Here is a 19,971-nt window from a genome sequence, read left to right as displayed (position 1 = left end):
GCAGGCCTGGATGTAAGCCGGACATCAGTCTCCAGGGACGCCCACCAGAAGCGCTGCCGGACCACTGCCACGGTCCTACGCACCCCTGGGTGGCAGGAGAGCTTGGACCCGTGACAGAAGTCCAGAACAGCAGCTCTGGCCTCTGGTGGGACGTACAACCTGTCTTTCGGTCCTGTTCCGGATCCGGGCTCCGTGCCAGGGCCTCCCGGACGGTCTTCTCCACGTCCCAGGTCAGGGTAGCCACGATAGTGGACTCCGGTAGAATGGGTTCCGGTGGATCCGACAGCTCGGTCTTGACTTCCCGTTCATGCACCCGGGACAGGGCATCCGATCTTTGGTTCTTGGTCCCGGGGCGGTAGGTGATCCGGAAGTCAAAACGGCCGAAAAACAGTGACCAGCGGGCTTGCCTGGGGTTCAGTCGCTTGGCGGTCCTGATATACTCCAGGTTCCGGTGGTCCGTGAAAACCGTGAAAGGCACTGATGCTCCCTCCAGCAGGTGTCTCCACTCCTCAAGAGCCTCTTTCACCGCAAGGAGCTCTCGATTGCCCACGTCATAGTTCCGCTCTGCTGGGGTCAACCTGCGGGAAAAATAGGCACACGGGTGAAGAACCTTATCGGTTTCTCCGCTCTGGGATAGCACGGCTCCTATCCCTGAGTCAGAGGCGTCCACTTCAACCACAAACTGGCGACTAGGATCGGGCTGCACCAAGACCGGTGCAGTCGAGAACCGGCGTTTCAACTCCCTAAACGCGGCTTCGCACCGATCCGACCAAGTGAAGGGAACTTTTGGTGAGGTCAGGGCCGTCAGGGGGCTAACTACCTGACTATACCCCTTAATGAACCTCCTGTAGAAATTTGCGAAGCCGAGGAACTGTTGCAGCTTCCTACGGCTCGTAGGTTGGGGCCAGTCTCTCACCACTGCGACTTGGCCGGATCCGGGGCGACGGAGTTGGAGGAGATGACAAACACAGGAAGGACAAGAAGTGCGGTGGGAACTCACACTTCTCGCCCTTGCACAAACAGCCGGTTCTCCAACAACCGCTGCAGGACCTGACGTACATGCCGTACATGGGTCTCAGGGTCCGGAGAAAAGATGAGTATATCATCCAGGTATACGAAGACGAATCGGTGCAGGAAGTCCCGCAAGACGTCATTAAGCAAAGCTTGGAATGTCGCGGGGGCGTTAGTGAGGCCGAACGGCATGACCAGGTACTCAGAATGACCTAACGGGGTGTTAAATGCCGTCTTCCATTCGTCTCCCTTCCGGATCCGAACTAGGTGGTATGCGTTCCTAAGATCCAACTTTGTGAAGATTTTGGCTCCATGCAGGGGGTGAACACTGAATCTAATAAAGGCAACGGGTATCGGTTGCGAACCGTGATCTCGTTCAGCCCCTGGTAATCAATGCATGGACAAAGACCGCCATCTTTTTTGCCCACAAAAAAGAAACCTGCTCCCATCGGAGAGGTGGAGTTACGGATCAACCCGGAGTCCCGGATGTAGGTCTCCATTGATTCGCGCTCAGGTCGGGAGAGGTTGTACAGCCTGCTGGACGGGAACTCCACACCTGGCAACAAATCGATGGCACAATCGTACGGACGATGCGGGGGAAGAGTGAGTGCCCGATCCTTGCTAAAAACGTCAGCAAGATCATGGTACTCAACTGGCACCGCCGACAGATTGGGGGAAACTTTGACCTGCTCCTTAGCATGGGAACCAGGAGGAACCGAGGATCCCAAACACATCCGATGGCAGGTCTCGCTCCACTGTACCACCACCCCGGACGGCCAATCAATCCGGGGATTGTGTTTCAACATCCAGGGGAACCCCAGAATCACACGGGAGGTAGAAGGAGTCACAAAAAACTCAATCTCCTCCCTATGATTCCCTGACAGTACCAGAGTTACTGGTAGTGTCTTGTGTGTGAGTAAAGGGAGTAGGGTGCCATCTAGTGCTCGCACCTGCAATGGTGTAGGTAGCACCACCAGAGGGAGCCCTACCTCCCTGGCCCATCTGCTGTCTAGCAGATTCCCTTCTGACCCTGTGTCTACCAGTGCTGAGGCCTGAAGGGTTAAATCCCCGCTAAGGATTGTAACTGGGAGCCGTGTGGCAATATGTGTGTGTCCCACGTGAATTTCTTGGCCCACCCTAAGCCCAGTTTCTAGGGGCGGGCGTTGGTGTTTAACCGTTCGGGGCAATTGCTCAATTGATGTTCCATTGAGCCACAAACAAAACACGCCCCGTGTGGAAACGTCCTCTGTCTATTAGGTGGTCTAAATGTGGCCCTGCTCGTGTCCATAGCTTCGTCAGCAGGGGGAGCTGTCGCCCCACGGGACGTAGAGGCCAGGGAGCGTGGGAAGGGCGGACCTTTCTCGGACCCGGAAGGAAGAGGGCGGCGCGCGCCCGGCCACGTCCTTCGTCTCGTTCCCGACGGCGTTCCTCCAACTGATTGTCTAACCGTATAACGAGATCAATAAGCCCATCTAATTCCCGCGGTTCATCCTTGGCCACTAGGTGCTCCTTTAGGACTGACGACAGTCTGTTTACAAAGGCGGCGCGGAGCGCAGCGTTATTCCAGCCGGACCTCGCAGCCGCGATGCGGAAGTCGACTGCATAAGCGGCGGCGCTCCGGCGTCCCTGTCTCATCGACAGCAGCACAGTTGAAGCAGTCTCTCCCCTGTTAGGGTGATCAAACACTGTTCTGAACTCCCTCACAAACCCAGTGTACGTGTGAAGGAGCCGTGAATTTTGCTCCCAAAGCGCTGTAGCCCAAGCGCGTGCCCCTCCCCGAAGCAGAGTGATCACATAAGCTATTTTGCTTGCGTCTGACGCGTACATGACGGGACGTTGTGCGAAGACGAGCGAACACTGCATAAGAAAGTCCGCGCACGTCTCCACACAACCTCCGTACGGCTCAGGAGGGCTTATGTATGCTTCAGGGGATGGTGGGAGGGGTTGTTGAACCACCACTGGAACATTTATATCTAGCACAGGATCGGCAGGAGGAGGAGCTGCAGCAGCGCCCTGAGCGCTCGCCGCCACTTGCGCGGAGAGAGCCTCCACCCTGCAGTTCAGGAGGATGTTTTGCTCGGCTATTTGATCCATCCGAGCCGTAAAGGCGGTGAGAATATGCTGTAGCTCACCAATCACGCCTCCTGCAGATGCCTGCGCTCCCTGCTCTCCCATTGGCTGTTCAACAGGCTGGTGACGCCCCTCGGAGTCCATGACGCTGGCCGAGATATCCTGTTGGGAAAGTGTAGTGACACGGACCCACAACAGGGGGCGTAAATGAACGGACAATGGAAGGAGTCAAATTATAACACTTTACTGTTGTGAATGACACAACCAAACACAGCAGATTTCAGAATGTGCAAAAGTCAATCAATAAAGGTGTCATGTGGGCAGGCTCGACAATAAGAGACGCCCGTCTGGAAACGAACCGGAACCACACGATTTCCACTACCACCGAACCCGAGGAATACTGGAGCCGCCAAGTCCCGAAGTCCCCAGGTGGCCACCGTCTCAGCGTGTCGGATCTGGTACTGCTGGCAGAAAGCAAAGACAGTCAAGTGTGGGTGTGTGAACACCCAGCAACAATCCTGGTGGGAATTCCACCTCCACCTCTCACTCAATACTTGCATCGCGTCCTCAGAGGAAAAAGAGTGCAGTATTGCACAGCCTCCACAAAAGGACCGGTACTCCTGCAAACACTCACAATAAACAGATTTTCAGTATTACCACAAAGGCTGAGGATATTACCTCTAGATGAAGATGATATCTCGGCAGTGTGGTGGAGGTGTCTTCCTGCTTTTATTCCAGATGTGGGTTGGTTGATTAGTGACAGCTGTCACGGATGATGGGTGACAGCTGTCATCACGGCTTGTTCCTGAGGCGGCAGCGCCCTCTCGTGCCTGAAGCCCGCACTTCAGGCAGGGCGCCCTCTGGTGGTGGGCCAGCAGTACCTCCTCTTCTGGCGGCCCACACAACAGTTTGGCTGGTTTGGTTTTTGTTTTCTGTTTCTCCCACCAGGTGGTATGCATTCAGGACTGAGTGGCTGAGCATCAGGACCTCACCCTGAACACCTGAAGCTTGTTATCACGTGCAGGTCATCAGGACTCACAGCTGTGGTGTATTTTGTCATAATCAGAGATTGCTGCATTTAAACCTTGAATGCACAGTGTGTGATTGCCAGAGACTCGACCTTGTGAGCAGACGTGTGAGATCGACGTGAGGAGAACAATCTCACCATCACGGACGCAGAGACTGCTCCAGGTTTGACGCCACAGTATGTGAAGGAGGATTGGGTGAGGTCTCACGCTTTTCAGCACACTTCCTGAGGTAATTTGGTTTTGGTGACTTTTATGAAGTAATGACAGTGGATTTGGTGTCCCTCACACCTTGTGTTGGTGAGCTGTCACGTTATGCTAATTGTCTAATCAGCTTCTGCTGCAGTGGAGATTTGAACTGAGTTGTTCCGTGCCTGCAGGGTGAGAAGCTGATGTATAGCTTTAAGCCAGGAAGTGTTTGGTGATTGCGTGCACCTTTGAGTTGTGTCTCTGTGTGGAGTTGGACTCACCTCATGTTTTCTTTCTTCACAGACTCGGTTTGTCGCGGCCACCTGGGGGGTGTCGGCGGGGTCCCTGGGTCCGAACTGCTGTGGCTCCGGACCGTTTGCGCTGCTGAGAGCGCGCCGTGTTTTCACCTCACCAGACCGCGGACTGTTTAGTTGTTTAGCATCACTCACTGTTATGTTTATTAAATTCTGTTATCCTTTGAACCGTGCTCTGCTTATTTTATGCTGGCTCCTTTCAAACGCTGGGTCGGTTCTCCGCCCGCGTCCGAAACATAACAAATTTCTCTTAAACTTCACAAAGTTGTAGCACGTGAAATGAAGATGTGCATGAACAAAAATAATTCTGCTCCAACATTTTCAAGGGTAACATACAGACCTTGTAATCGCAAGTCTTCCCAAATTGTTTGGTGGATTTCACTGAAACTTTAAACAATAGGAGCACACCATGTGAAAATGTGCATGATGGAAAATACTTCAGATCCAATATTCTAAAGAGCAGGTAGCTGGACTTTAATGTGAAATTAAAGCATCACATATTGACACACTTCATTTTTAGACCAACACATTTATGGGTGGACAGATGAGAGCAATTATACTTTGTGTCAACTGCGCATGAAAATGATAACTGTGTCAGTTGTGTACTAGTAGTGATACTTACACTGTGCTCTCTTTAGATAGTGTCCATAGTAAATTTTTTGCCGTCAAATCTGATAGTCGGTGTTTTAGCATTTCCCATAATGTCCCTGGCGGCCAACTGCGCAGATCCGCTGTCTTACAGCGCATGTAAACAATGGCAAAGCGAGGATGTGGATGGCGTTAATTTAGCGAGTTCACGGGCAATTATGATAATTATAAGCTCTCCCAAGTTGAGATGGTTATCTAGAGGAGGGGCAGCACCTGTGATGGACTTCTGCTGTGCCTCGATGTTGTCTTATTGTCCAGACTTCACAAGATGTGTTTACACTGTGAGTGCTGAGTTCCTGACACTGGAACTCTGCTGAAACTGACCTCTCGCGTGAGTCACGGGCCGAGAGACGGCGTGAGATTCACAACTGCGAAACACTGAATATACATTAAAAATGTTGCCACTGTCTAAATATTAGTGGATCTAACTGTTCATGTTTGCTGAACAAAGGTTTGGCACATGTTCAGCAAGAACAGCAGGTAGCTCAGTGGGATAAAGAGCAGGGTTACCATTGAATGTTTTGGGTGACTGTGTAAGGGCCGATGAGTAAAGTTGAGCAGTGAGTGTTTTGGACATGACTAAAACACTTGCCACACACTGGCGAGTGCAAGCAACTGTGTGGCATGTTTATGACAGATGGCGAGTGCTACATGTGTCTCTAAACACTGCAAATGCACCCTCTGCGTGAGAGCAGCTATACGTCTTCTAACCGTACGTGCTTATGGAACAAAGTTTTTGGCACATATTGCGCAAGAAGAGCAGGTAGCTCAGTGAGATAAGGAGCTGGGCTACCAATGAGTGGGGTTCGATTCCCTGTAACGCTATCTGTCGTGTCCTTGGACAAGACACTTCATCTGCTTCATCTCTGTTCAGCTGGAAATGGGTACTGGCTTCGACTGGGCATGTAATCTGCACTGGACTGGAGTCCTATTCGCTTCATGCTATGGAATCTGATGGTAAGCACCAACACCAATGGCCCTCAGGGTCTACATAGGACTTAAGCCCCTCTCACAGAGAAGGCGTAAGGGGTTAGTGGCAACCACCGGGGTGGTATATGCCTCAGCACTTGCTGCCAATATTGGCTGGTGACTTCTAGGTTGTGTGCTTTGTGTAACCACTAAGTGTGTGTGGAATTCAGTATCATTTAATGTAGTGCATGCCAAAACACTCCCAGCCAGTGTTTTGGCATGTAAGGGGCGACTGCACGATGAGTAAAGTTGAGTAGCGAGTGTTTTGGACATGACCAAAATACTTGCCACACACTGGTGAATGCCAGCAACCATGTGGCACTGTGTGGCATGTTTATGGCAGATAGTGGGGAGTGCTACATGCAGTGGTGGGTACAGTTCAGCTACAATAATTATCGAAGCTAATGTTTTTGTTATTGGATTAGCTTTTCAGATGAGTTTTAAAACCATCATCGGACCAATTATCTTCCAATAAATTTAGTTCTAATAACTTTCAGTCCGATAACAATTTTTTTTAGCTGTAAAGTGAGCAATGTTTAACAGTCAAAAATGTTTGTAAACCCTAAAATCAAACATTTTAGTCCGTCTGTGTTTGTAGCAGACTGGCTGCCTGTCGCATGCTGATGACATCATCATTAAGCACAAAAAGTGATTGGCCAGTCGACGCAGGAAGCATTGTGGGTAGTGTAGTTCAGGTTTACTTTGGACATTACAGTTAGACGTTACATGCTCAACATGAAAACAAAACAGAGTAATTTTAACATTATTTTATTTTATTTCTTTGTGGCAATTTAATTGCCAAGGATGCCAAGGAGCTCTCATGGCACAGCTGTGTGTACAGAGGGAGGGATTTTTCTTCACGTTTAGACACTGTTTTGGATTTAAAAAAAAGGATGCTTTATGTGGATTATTTATTCGTGGTCGGATCAATACTAAAAGTTATCAGTTATCTGTAATAAAGATACATTTTTTAGCAGTTTATCGGTTTAGCGCCATAAAAGATAACTTCTCAGTTATGGGATTAATGGTTATCGAAGCTAATTTTTTGGTTAGCTGTGCCCACCACTGGCTACATGCGTCTCTAAACACCACAAACGCACCCTCTGTGAAACTGTGCACATTTACGGAACAAAGTTTTGGCACATGGTTTGTCATGTGTAGCATAGCTGTGTTGTATTTGCCATATTGTGCATCACAAGAAAAAAACTTCAAAGTGAAAATTTTCACTTATATACTATATATGTACAATATTTGAAACTATAACCAACAAATTAACAGGAGTATCTTGTGACAATTTTTTTAAATTAAAAGTTATTGAAGCTACATATCACACATTTCTTCATATACATTCCCACTCACATGCAGTTTTTCACTCACCTGGAATAGACGTTCCCAGTGCCACAAATACCACAGCAGTCACAGTGTCCCGGAGTCCCACAGTGCAGCCAAAGTGTGACGCCAGGTCGCCTATGATGGCAGTGAGGAAGCCGATGACACTGATGGAGACAAAGAAGCACGCCCAGCCGTTCCAGTACTCAGTGGGCGGGACGCAAGCAAACAGAACCTTCCAGAAACACCGTCAGAAAGTGCATGACATAATCATAACAAGATGGGAGGTGCTCATCACGCCCCTCTTCTTCATCATCGCCATCACCTGGAAGTCCAGAAACAGGACATTTGGTGACATTTTGGAGAGGCTTGAAAATCAAAGAAACGTTAACTAAAGACTTACTGAATAGTTAAGGAACACTATCAACAAACATTAGACACCAAGTTGAAATCATTCTTTGTCTGTAGTAAACATTGTCTCCTCTAGATGGAGTTCTTGCCTAACAAATGTGATATGAACGAGACACACCTTTGATGATGATGATGGGGCAAAATGAATGACATTTCAATTCTAGAAAACTCAATTTAATATTTTAATTAAAAAACAGGTTTTGTAATTTTGCCTCAGCACACCACCACAGTGTAGCTGAAATGAAACAAGATGCGTGTATCAGGCCGGGGTGTTGAGGGAAACCTCCTCCAGTCATGATATCTGATGACTCTTCACTTCAGTGATATAAATCACACACACATGCAGCGCTCACCTGCGCTGACAGTCACGGCTTCCACAAACTGTTCCCTCCAGGAGTGAGTGCCGATAACCAGCGCCAGGTTGGTCTTTTTAATGAGCTTGTCCACGGTGCTCTGACAATCAGAAGTACAACATTCTATTAACCTTCTATTAACATTCTATTCTATTCATTCTATTCTATTAACATTTGCAGACAGGTGACAGGCGGCATCATTGGTGGGAGACACAGGTCCTGTGGGTGTGCAGGGTGGGGTCAACACACAGGGCAGGACCTGGATCTGAAACACTAGATGAGATTTTAATAATCTTAGAATGACCATGTGAAGACAAGAAATAAGAAGAGGCCAGAAAATGCAGGTTTTGTTAAATCTGACATTTAATGTGAACTTCAGTTGATTGTCAGACACTGTCCCTAGATATTTACAAGACTCCACAATCTGGACATCTTCCAAGTGTAAAACATAACATCTATGTTCAGTATTACGTCTGAAATCAAGAATCATTTCCTTTGCTTTTGATACATTCAGATCAAGATAATTATCCTAACACCGTTTCACAAACTCATATACTGCAGTACCATGAGCAGACTGAAAAGTGAAGTAAAGATGAGAGGACAGTATAATCAGAGAACATGACAAGAAACCTGTTCTCCTAGTGGTGCAGTTTAGCTAAAATGTCCATAACAATTGTTCATTTTGTGACTAAAGCATGAAATTTTCCACACATATTTGAAATTAACTAATGCTTATTTTCAGATGTGGAGGCATCCTCGAGCACACCCGTAATGACCTACAGGGGTCATTGAAGAATTACACAGGGGTCAAAATTTAAAGATGTTCCAATCATATTGAAAAGTACGAGGTCTGTCCAAAAAGTATCGTTCCTTTTTATTTTTTTCAAAAACTATATGGATTTGAATCACGTGTGATTGCATCAGCCAAGCTTCATCCTTTGTGCGCATGCGTGAGTTTTTCCACAAAAAAAAAACACCTCCGTGTTGGAAACCATTCAGAAGATTCAGATGGCTTTCGATGGCTTTCAGTCGAGTGAGGTATCCGAGAAATTGTGTAACAGCTAGACATGCCCCAACATGTCCTGTGAGACTTCCAAGACGGAGGTGTTTTTTTGCTGCACATCCTGAGCTGCTTCGTGCCGACGCGCGAAATCCTCCGCACGTCTTTCATTACTTCTGTTGCCATTTCTGTGGTAGTCACATGATGTCCCTGCTCAACACAGCATTCAGTTTAGAAATGATCTGGTCGATCCAGCCTGTCGAATGGCCGTTCGGCGTGCCGCGTGCCCCTCCGCCACTGTGCACCGTCTTTAAAAGGTTTTAACACTCCTTAATCCGTGTGACGCCGACAGAATCTTCACCAATATCCAACTGAATCTATCGAATGGTTTCCAACTGCCTGTCTCTAACAGTTTCTGAAAAAAATTTCATGGAGCAAAGCAGCAGTCTCTCAGCAAGTTCTCAGACAAAAGAACCGACAGGAGGGTGGACCAGTGCTCACTCAAAGCCTGCCCAAAGGCGAATGACGCAACCGACAGGCGTGGCAAAACTCACGCATGCGCACGAAGGTTCAAGCTTGGCTGATGTAATCACACGTGATTCAAATCCATATAGTTTTTGAAAAAAATAAAAAGGTACGATACGTTTGGACAGACCTCGTATATCATATTTTTGTCTGATCATAACGATTCCAAAAAGATTTGGACTATGTAAGATGTTGCACAAGAATAGTCACCTAAGGGACCACAACACTAGATATAGCCACATAGGTATTCATGCCGGTGCCAATGATATTAGGATGACACAATTGGAGGTCATAAACATGGACATAGAGAGGACTTGTGACATCACTGGAAAGATGTGTTGGCATCAATTAATGGTCTCTGGTCCCCTCTCCTCTCAGGGTAATGATGAGTCATTTAGCAGGCTGACATCATTGAATAGGTGGCTGGCATTTTTTGTAGACAGCAAGGGTTTAGTTATATTGATAACTGGCCCTTTTTCTGGGGTCGCCGTGGCTTTCTGATGCCAGATGGCCTTCACCCTAGTGGGGAAGGTGCTGCCATCTTATCTGCGAACACTGATGGAGATATACAGGGAGGGTAACATTAGTAATCCACAGCAGGTCACGTAGAAGGTGATTAGAGAACCTGTAGGGCTTATAATTAATGTGGTGCATTCCATTAGCCTAGCAGGGAAATTAACGCAGAAAATTCACTGTGGTGACAGTGTAGTTTTATGTGCCAGGAAGGGAAAGTTTTCAAGCTGAAACTATGACCTGTTTCCACAGACGTATCATGAAGAGCGTAGAGGGACATGTTTTACAAACTTAGTTCCCATTACTACATTGGAAAACAATAAAATTGAGGATGCCCCACTTGCTGTTTCTGCAATGTCAAATATTCCATGTCTGCTACCTTCAACCCACGTCGAACTTCATAAACCCAAACCTGATTTTAGATCTCTTATATATATTAGTCTGGAACCAACCCAAATCCCAATAGTCCAAATGTCAACTCCAGTGAGGTCCTTAATTTGGGTCTCATTAACGTAAGGTGTGTTACGGCACATACTGTCGCAGAGCATATATTGCCGCCACAACTATATATGCCAACGTTCAAAGGCACCACTGCATGATGTCGCCGGCACACATTGTCCCATGCGACAATATTGTTGCTGGTCGTCAGAGCAAGAAGTAAAACGTGATGTTTAACTATGAAATTTTTTTCTCTGTCTCTCTCTCACACCACACACACACACACACACACACACACACACCACACACACACACACACACACCACACACACACACACACCACACACACACACCCACACACACACACACACCACACACACTCATTACGTCCACCAAGGACGTAATAAAATCATTAGCATTTATTTATTTATCTGTATTCCCCACAACAAATAATGGACTGATTTGTTGTGATGTTTCACTATGAATTGTTTTTTTCTCTTTCTTGCTCACACACACACACACACGCGCGCGCTCTCATTACGTCTGCCAATAATATAATAAATCAGGAGGTCAGGGCGGGGGGAAGCCCACGGAAGGGTACAGATAACCCCATCACCGGAGACCATCGCGGTTCGACCCGCTAACCCACGACATGAGCAGCCAGCGTACAGAGGTCTAAAAAGTAGCTTCCCATCGATGCACACCGGGTAGATCCGGCGTTTACTGCTGTGAGTGCATGAAAAGTTCACATTATTTTATTGCAAGCTTCTCGACAGTGCAGGACTTTTCATGCCCAGTGCGCACAGGACAGAGGGATGATGGTTTGCACAGTTTGAAAATTCTGAAGAAGTGCCAGCTGCAGGAATGAAGCTGAACGACGGTTTTTAAACGATGTCTCGAAGTCAACGTAAGTCCAAGATTTTATTTGTTTTCATTTTGGCTTCGGTGTCCTTCGTTAGTGCAGTGTGACCGGGGCTTAAAGACAATTAGGTGTAAAAGTGATGATAACAATAACCCCTTAATTTTAGTTTTGTACTTTTTACTTATGGCCTCTGAAAATGGAGGAACTGTGTATAAAAATGGATGTAATCCTTAATGTTAAACTGATGGTTTTGTTAAACACCTTGAATAAAGCTATAAACACATCTTGAATGTTTAATTTTATGTCACTGTGGTCGTTTCCACATTACTGGTGTGTGCTATTGCAAAATTTGGTATCACCCGTACCAAGTAAATACAGGGCCAGTATCATCGATACCTAGTATGATACTTTTTAACTTATAAAAGAGCTGTGTGTACTTTCATAATCTTAGTGCATATGGCAAATTTTATATAACATATCAAATTCAGACCATATTCCTATTAAAATGGTTATTAGATTTGATAAAATACCTGACACCTTTGAATGTGTAAACAAAAACAAATCTAACCCAGATCGAGTGGACTGGTCCTTTATAGTGGAGGAGGATATTGACACCTATTTTAATTCTAGTGATCTACTGCTGAGTAATATACAACTGCCCAGAGAAGCAATACTCTGCACAAACAGTAGCTGTTCTAACACAGATCATAAAGCTGATATCTCTGCAATGTATAATGATATTGTTATAGCTTTACTTAATGCTGGTGAGCCTCTTCTGAAGCTTAAAATAAGAGGAGACGTAGACCTGGCTGGAACACACATGTGGCTGAACTCCATGCAGAAGCATGTACAGCTGCTATGGGCATGTCTGGTAAACCAGACATGGACCTATTTTTGAACACAAGAAGCTTACAAATACAAAATAAAATACGCTATACGGTACATTATAAAAATGAACAATGTCTGAGGGCTGATGCCATGGCCAATAATTTTTTAGGTAAAAACAACAAACCTTTTGGAAAGAGGTACACGTTATTAATAACTGCAAACCATCTTTGCCATGTACAGTAGATGGCGTCTCTGGTGTAAATGAAATTACTACACTTTGGCAACGACACTATGAAAGATTATTTAATTGTGTCCCGTCTGAGTCTTACCAAGTAAACTCTGTTGAAGGTGTGAATATAATAAAGACACATGAGGTGGTTCAAGCTATTAGAAATTTATATGTTAATAAGTCTTCCAGCTTGGATTCCATCTCTGCTGAGCATCTTAAATTTGCTAGTTTAAGGTTGGCTCCTCTTCTTGCCCTATGCTTCACTGCCTTCATGGTCCATGGCTATCTTCATGATGACAGTGTTGCTGGTTCCTGTTATCAAGGATAAAGCAGGGAAATTATGCAGCTCTGACAATTACAGACCTATTGCTCTTGCTAATGTACTGTCTAAAGTACTTGAGCAAATTCTTCTGGAGAGAGTTAATACTCTGATTATCTCCTCAGAATATCAATTTGGATTTAAAGCCATGCATAGTACTGATTTGTGTATATATGTTTTAAAAGAATTATTGAGTGATTATAAAGGGAAAAACTCATCAATATTCTTGTGCTTCATGGATGCTTCTAAGGCATTTGATCGTGTGAACCATGGAAAACTGTTTAGAAAATTGAGTGATGCTGGTGTTTCCCAAATCCATAGTGAGGCTACTAATGTATTGTATGCACATCAAAAATGCAGGTGAAATGGGGTAATTGTATATCCTCCCTTTTCAGGTCAGCAATGGAGTCAGACAAGGGAGCATTTTGTCTCCAATTTTATTTAATTTTATATGAATGGTTTGTCTGAACAGCTGAATGGGTGTAGAACTGGTTGTATGGTTGGGGATACAGTGGTGAACCATTTGATGTATGCTGATGACTGTGTTTTGTTTAGTCCCAGTTCTGCTGGGCTACAGCAATTGTTGAATGTGTGTGCCATGTATGGAAAAAACATGACGTAAAATATAATGATATGAAAAGTATGATCATGATTTCTAGAACAAATGATGTTTCTGTGTAGGCTCTCAGTTGTCCAGGTGGTTTCCATAATAGAGAAGCTTGAATCTTCGACTGGACTGGGTTGCTTGACGCGAGGACGTTTCGCTTCAAATCGCAGAAGCTTCCTCAGCTAAAATTCTTGCTCTGGTGGTCTGACTTCTGTCTTGACTCTTGTAGAGAAGAATAATCAAGAAGTGACAAAAGCTGGAGTTTTAAACCTAACCAGACCCCTACCTACCGAGAGGCAGACTGCTAAAACTCCAGCTTTTGTGACTTCTTGATTATTCTTCTCTACAAGAGTCAAGACAGAAGTCAGACCAACCAGAGCAAGAATTTTAGCTGAGGAAGCTTCTGCAATTTGAAGCGAAACGTCCTCGGGCGTCAAGCAACCCAGTCCAGTCGAAGATTCAGCTTCTCTACTATAGAACAAATGATGACAAGCATTTGGTGTTTCCGATTTTACTCTGGCAGGTCAGTACTGAATGTAGTAATCAGGTGAGATATCTTGGTCATGTGATCACTGATACGCTGAGTGGAGTGATGAGGAGTATTTTCGTCAGTGTCGTACGCTGTATGTCAGACAAACACATTAGTCGAAAATTTGGCTACTGCTCCAATGAGTGAAGCTGGCTTTGTTTAAAGCATTTTTGTACACCTTTGTATACTGCACATTTGTGGATAAACTATATAGAAAGCGAGCCTTCGGAGACTACAAGTGGCTTATAATGACTCTTTGCGAATTTTACTAAAAAGGCCTCGATGGGCCAGTGCCACGGAAATGTTTGTGACGGCACGTGTGAACACTCTTCAAGCCATCTTAAGAACGATGATGGTTTAGGTTCATCTTTCGTTTAAATAATTCTGATAATAAGATTGTTCTTAAACTGATTAACATTTCTTACAGTGCCACACAGTATACTTCACAGATTTGGAAACACTGGTATAAGTGTCTTTTATTCAAGGGTGTTTAATGTCCCTATTTTATTTATTTATTTATTTTTATATTTTTCGTTGTTGTTGTTGTATGTATGGTGTTTTGTTTCTTTTATCTGGACCTTGAGTCTGTAATAAAGTATCTATCTATCTATAAGGAAAAGTGGTGTCTCATGATTCAGGAAGTGGATACATCATCAGTATGATAAAACTAAATACATTTTCATGACCACAAAATGATTTTGTGTTTTTTTTTTTTTTAATTTCAACTGTTAATTAATCATATGCATGTTAAAACCTGCATTCAAAATCCAGAAGGCGAGACTCTGGATTTACCAGTCGATGTGCAAGAAAGTCGATAAGACGGACTGACAAAAGTTTCACCAAGTTCAGGCGCGATCAGCATGACTGTCACAGCCTCTGTGTCTGTGACTTAGCTGGCTGTTTATATGCTTGTCTAAAATAGAGTCTGACTCACTCCCTTCTAGACGCAGCCACTAATGTGACGCCGACCCACAATTCCTCACTTGTCCCACTGAAAGTGGGTTCGAAACCAAAAAACTTGTTGAAAGACACCACAGTCCAAACGTTGACTTCAGTAAGTGTGTAAACGTGGGATGAGCCACACCCAACGTGAGCACCGGAAACAGGATCCTGGTCAAGAGCCAAGGAAAATCGTTATAGGAGGTGAGTTTCAACAGTAAACTATTTATTTATCAGTCTAGCTGAGGAAATGATATAAATTCAAACATAAAGTCTTAATCTTACCTGTTTCAGTCAGTTTCATCATCAGAGCCTGACAAAAACGTACCCACATAAAGAGTCCTGATTTTGGACAATGTCATCTGAAAATAGTTCCTTGTTGACTGAAGAAATGTAGCATTTTAAAAAAATCCCTCTGTGTTTTCAGCCTGAACCAGAGAACATGGGCAGCTTTGTTCCACAACAAGAAAATTAAGTTATTGTAAAAGTTGAGACTCACAGTGCGTCATTCATTCATGTCACGACAGTGTGTATCACAGTCATCAGACGACTTTTCTCGCATTGAAAATAAATCCCATGATCCATCAAGACAAAAATAAAATAAAATTAAGTTTAGAAAATGTTAAATTACTCTGTTTGGCATCCGTGTAAGAAGTGAAAGAGGTGCAGAGCTTATGGCTTCCTGCTATATTGTAAAGACATTACCCCATACAGTCACGTCACACTTCCACTTTGAATGTAGTGCCTCTAGCAGTGATTTATTTTTAGCGAATTTGTTTAGTGATAATTATTACTACAAAATGTGATTTTTTTTTTAAATAACTGTAAAAAATAGTTTTATTTAGTACCCTTGTCTCACACAGCCAGAATCACACAGAATGGTGTCAGAATGACAAATTGGCGCAATATGAAAAGTGTCGGGTTTCAGATGGGACACCTATCCGACGGCGGTCCATGTGCAAACTGAGGACCATCTGACCACAATTTACATATTCTGATGGTGAAAAAACAGGATCCGAAACAATTTGAGTGTATATGAAGGAACTTCAATATGGTTCTGGCACAGCAAAGCCTCCCGGTATGTCCTGCACACACCACATATAATAATGTCTACCCCCATAGAGTGCAAAGGAACTGTTTATATGTATGTGGCATGCTTCATCACAATAATAATTATAAATTATTAGCATGTACAGTGAATGTGAACAGCTGCAATCAAACCAAAAGCTCTGAGCGCTACTGTGCGCATGCCACCACAAATCTGAACAGGCTGTTATATCCACAATAGACCTTACACTACAGATATTTGTCCATTCATTCCCATGGGCAACGTAAATAATGTGAACTATTGTCTCCATCATATCTGTATATAACATGGGCAGCTGCGCCTCTCTGTGGTGCGCAGTAACACGTCATTGCACCTGTCAGGCTCGGACCTGAATGGATCTCACCGCTGTATATGATCACCTTCTAATTCTGTAGGAAATATGACATGGAACTGTTGTGCCAGGCCATGACAGCATTAATAAACATGAATCTCACCTCCGACAGCGGTCCAGGAGTGTTTCACAGCACAGACGTAGACGTGGTGCAGAGACCGCAGCCTGTGGTTAAAATCTTCTCACCCGGCTGCTGTGTGCTGGAATCAACCACGCAAAAATAAATCCCATGTGATAATCCAACCATTGCAGTGAATAGAGTTATGTTGTGCTCCTGAAGTGAGCAAAAAAAGAAAAAAGAAATTAAAGTTTGCTGGAAAGGCTGCGTCTGATGCATAGACTGTTTGGCCCACTGCCAGCAAACTTTCAGCAAAGCTGTCCAGTGGCAGGTGTGTGTTTGGGATCTTCTTCTTGGGCACAGGAACCAGACATAAGGTTTTCCACTACTTAGGAACAACCATCTGGCTCAGGCTCAAGTCGAAGATGTGCTGGAAAATCCCACACAGCTGGATAGTACAGAGTGCCTTCAGCACTCTGGGGCTGAGGGTGTCAGGACCCACAGCCTTTCCTGGACACAGGTAACTAAATTTCCTTCTCACAGCCTCAGCAGTGATGGTGATGGGAGAGGATGGAAAGAGCCCCAGTTGAGATGAGGGGCAGGAGAGATGAAGTGTCAAGGCAGGAGCAAGTAGAGGCGTTGAAGAGATTGAGGGTGTAGGGAAGGGAGAAGATGGGGGCAGGTTGGTGGGGGTGGTAATAATTGGAGTGTGAGGTGAGTGCATAGGGGAGGGGGAGCAATGAGAGGAGCTGGGGGAAGGGTGGGAAGAGTCCATGAAGTCAAACCTGTTGAAGAACAGGTTTAGCTCATCGGCGTCATGTAGGTCTCCTTCCATCATCTGGTCTACCTTCTTACCAATCTTAATTGGGATGATATTGTCTGTACAGAAGCACACCCCAGTCAGTAACTTCAAAACATCTACAAAGACTGCCTTCAGCCTCCCGTGACCACCTCCGGACCACTCTGGTGATCACAGGGTGCTGCCAAACTGCAGGGATGTAAAGTTGCTCTAAATAGACCAGGTTATGATCCACTTTGCTGAGCAGAGGGAGGGCTGTGGCACTGTATGCTTCCTTAACATTAGCACACAGAGCAGGTCTATAGTCTTAATGTCTCTTGTTTTACAGTCCATAAACTGTTGAAAGTGTAACATGGTTAAAATCCCCTAAGATGGCCATGAAAGCACTGGGGTGTAGGGTCTGCAGCCTCACTGCCGCGGAGGTGATGACGTCGCTGACTCTCGATGTGTCTGCCGCTGGTGCAGTGGTGGGCACAGTTCCGCTAATCTGCTAACCGCTAATTATCAAAGATAATGTTTTCATTATCGGATTAGCTTTTCAGATAAGTTTGAAAACCATCATCGGACCAATTAGCTTCCGATAAGTTTTGGTCCGATAATTTTTAGACAGCTAACATTTTTGCAGACGTACCTTTTTGTAGTAGATGGGCAGTTCTATCCTCTACAAACAGAGAAGAGCTGGTTCTAAAAGAAACCGTTCTATCCTCTGCAGGCAAAGGACAACTGGTCATAGAAAAAAAAACTTTTAACCAAATGAATTTCGGACAAGTTATTTAAATTAACATCATGTCTGAAGTTTTATAAAGTGAAAATATCAGATATATGTTTTGGTTTTAAAGTAATGCACTAATTTTCAAGGTTTTAGTGTGGACATGCTGTGTCCAGGTGCATTACGGGTATTCACGACAGAAGAAATGCAATTTTAGACGCTCTGATCAGGTTCCACAGGGACAACAGCATTAAACTCTTTGTATATTGTGCCTAAAACTCTTGTGAATATATTCTTTGGGTTTATAGACATTGTTATTGTGTTTGTTTTATGTAAAAATGTCAGAAGAAGCCCAGGTTGCTTCTCAAAGCTGAAAAGTCTGTAGTGATTTAGGCCGTGTGATATAACCTTCGTCAAAATGCATAGAACACTGCCATCTACAGGCGACCAGTTGTATCACAGTGTTGTCAACCGCAGGATTTTAAAATTATCTGTAGGTTTCCGAAACCTGAGAGACCACACACGTGAAAATAACAAAATAAAATTCTAGATCTGACAGGTTTAGTTGTACAGTATGTGGTGTCAGCCACACAGTAAAAACAACACACACAAACAGATTTCACACATGAACATTCCCAGGTCAAACACTCACTTTCTTTTTATTGTGGAATGATTAAGTGTGATTTGTAGGTGAGACAATGCAATCAGATATAATTATTAGTTAAATATAGACATTTGTTTTCTATGATTAATTAGAATAAGTCAAAAGCGGCTTTACTTACTTTCAAACATATTTCATGAAAAAGCAGGAACCTTCTTCAGGATTGTAACGACTGTGTAGCACATTTCTGCTACCTCGACGCTAGCACAACGCACAGCATAGAAGATGTTATTAGCATAGCATAAATAGCATAGCATATCTTTAAGGTTCTGAACTGGTATGGCATAAAGTTTAAATGGGTACAGTTATCTGTTACACCATGTACCACAATTCGTCCTATTGAGGTTTCAAATCCAGCAAAATCTCACAAAACTTCAGAGAGGTCGCTACGCTGTGAGATGTCAGTAACATTGAGACGCTCTGATCAGGCTGCACTTTAACTGCTGCACACGGACAACAGCATTAACATCGCAACATAAAACTATTTTTATATTGTGCGTAAAACTCTCGTCATATATTATCTGGGTTTATAGATGTTGTTATTGTGTTTTTTTTTTTTATGTAAACATGCCAGAAGCTCAGGTTGTTTCTCCATTATTTCAATGGGATTTGCTGTGAGCTGTGATCGCTTCCTGTTCATGTCATTCTGGGGGAAAGTGAAGTTTGCTCTTTGACTTCCTGCTTATTGTCCTTTACAACACTGTCCTCTTTGTTCCAGAGTAATATATGTCTGAAATTCAGTTTGCATTTATTAAATTCCACGCTGATTAAGTGTAGCAGACACGGGTTATTTGGAATATTTGTTTTAGCAAGTTTTCAGGGTCTCATGCATGCGACCTCTTATTAACGTGATGAAAAGCATAAAAATGTATATTTTGGTCGTATAATGTTCATTCGCAGTTGTTGTCATGTGGATTCTCTATGTTGTTTAGACCGCAGCAACTCTCTGACGCGCAAGGGATTATGGGATATCTCAATAGGGCGAATTGGAAATGTTGATTTTGTTTTTATTTTGTTTTTTGTCTCACAAGAGCCTCATGCAAACCGTTGAATATTTGAGAATTTGAAGGTGCAGATGTAGCAGTGAAACAAGATTAACTTAACCGATTCATAACATTAAAGCCAAGCCATTGACCGGTTCATTTTACATTTAGATCAATTCAGGGGTCTGTGTATCACTGTAGTTGTATCTATTAC

General features: G+C 44.2%; 1 protein-coding gene and 1 long non-coding RNA gene across 2 annotated transcripts in view; one reads left to right on the top strand and one right to left on the bottom strand.

Moving 5' to 3' along the window:
• LOC117508719 (sodium/calcium exchanger 2-like) overlaps positions 1-19,971 on the bottom strand; it is a 554,569-nt gene that overhangs the window by 10,713 nt on the left and 523,885 nt on the right. Inside the window, 3 exon segments of the mRNA XM_034168535.1 lie at positions 7,604-7,799; positions 7,801-7,880; positions 8,320-8,419. Coding sequence (XP_034024426.1) covers positions 7,604-7,799; positions 7,801-7,880; positions 8,320-8,419 — 376 coding nt within the window.
• LOC117508720 lies at positions 9,921-19,064 on the top strand. Its single transcript, XR_004560176.1, has 3 exons — positions 9,921-9,932; positions 18,687-18,692; positions 18,822-19,064. It is a non-coding gene; the product is annotated as an uncharacterized LOC117508720 (long non-coding RNA).

Source organism: Thalassophryne amazonica, chromosome 4, assembly GCF_902500255.1.
Source record: "Thalassophryne amazonica chromosome 4, fThaAma1.1, whole genome shotgun sequence".
Classification (NCBI taxonomy): Eukaryota; Metazoa; Chordata; class Actinopteri; order Batrachoidiformes; family Batrachoididae; genus Thalassophryne; species Thalassophryne amazonica.
Note: the sequence above shows the minus strand (reverse complement) of the source record. Positions and strands in the feature narration are given on the sequence as shown.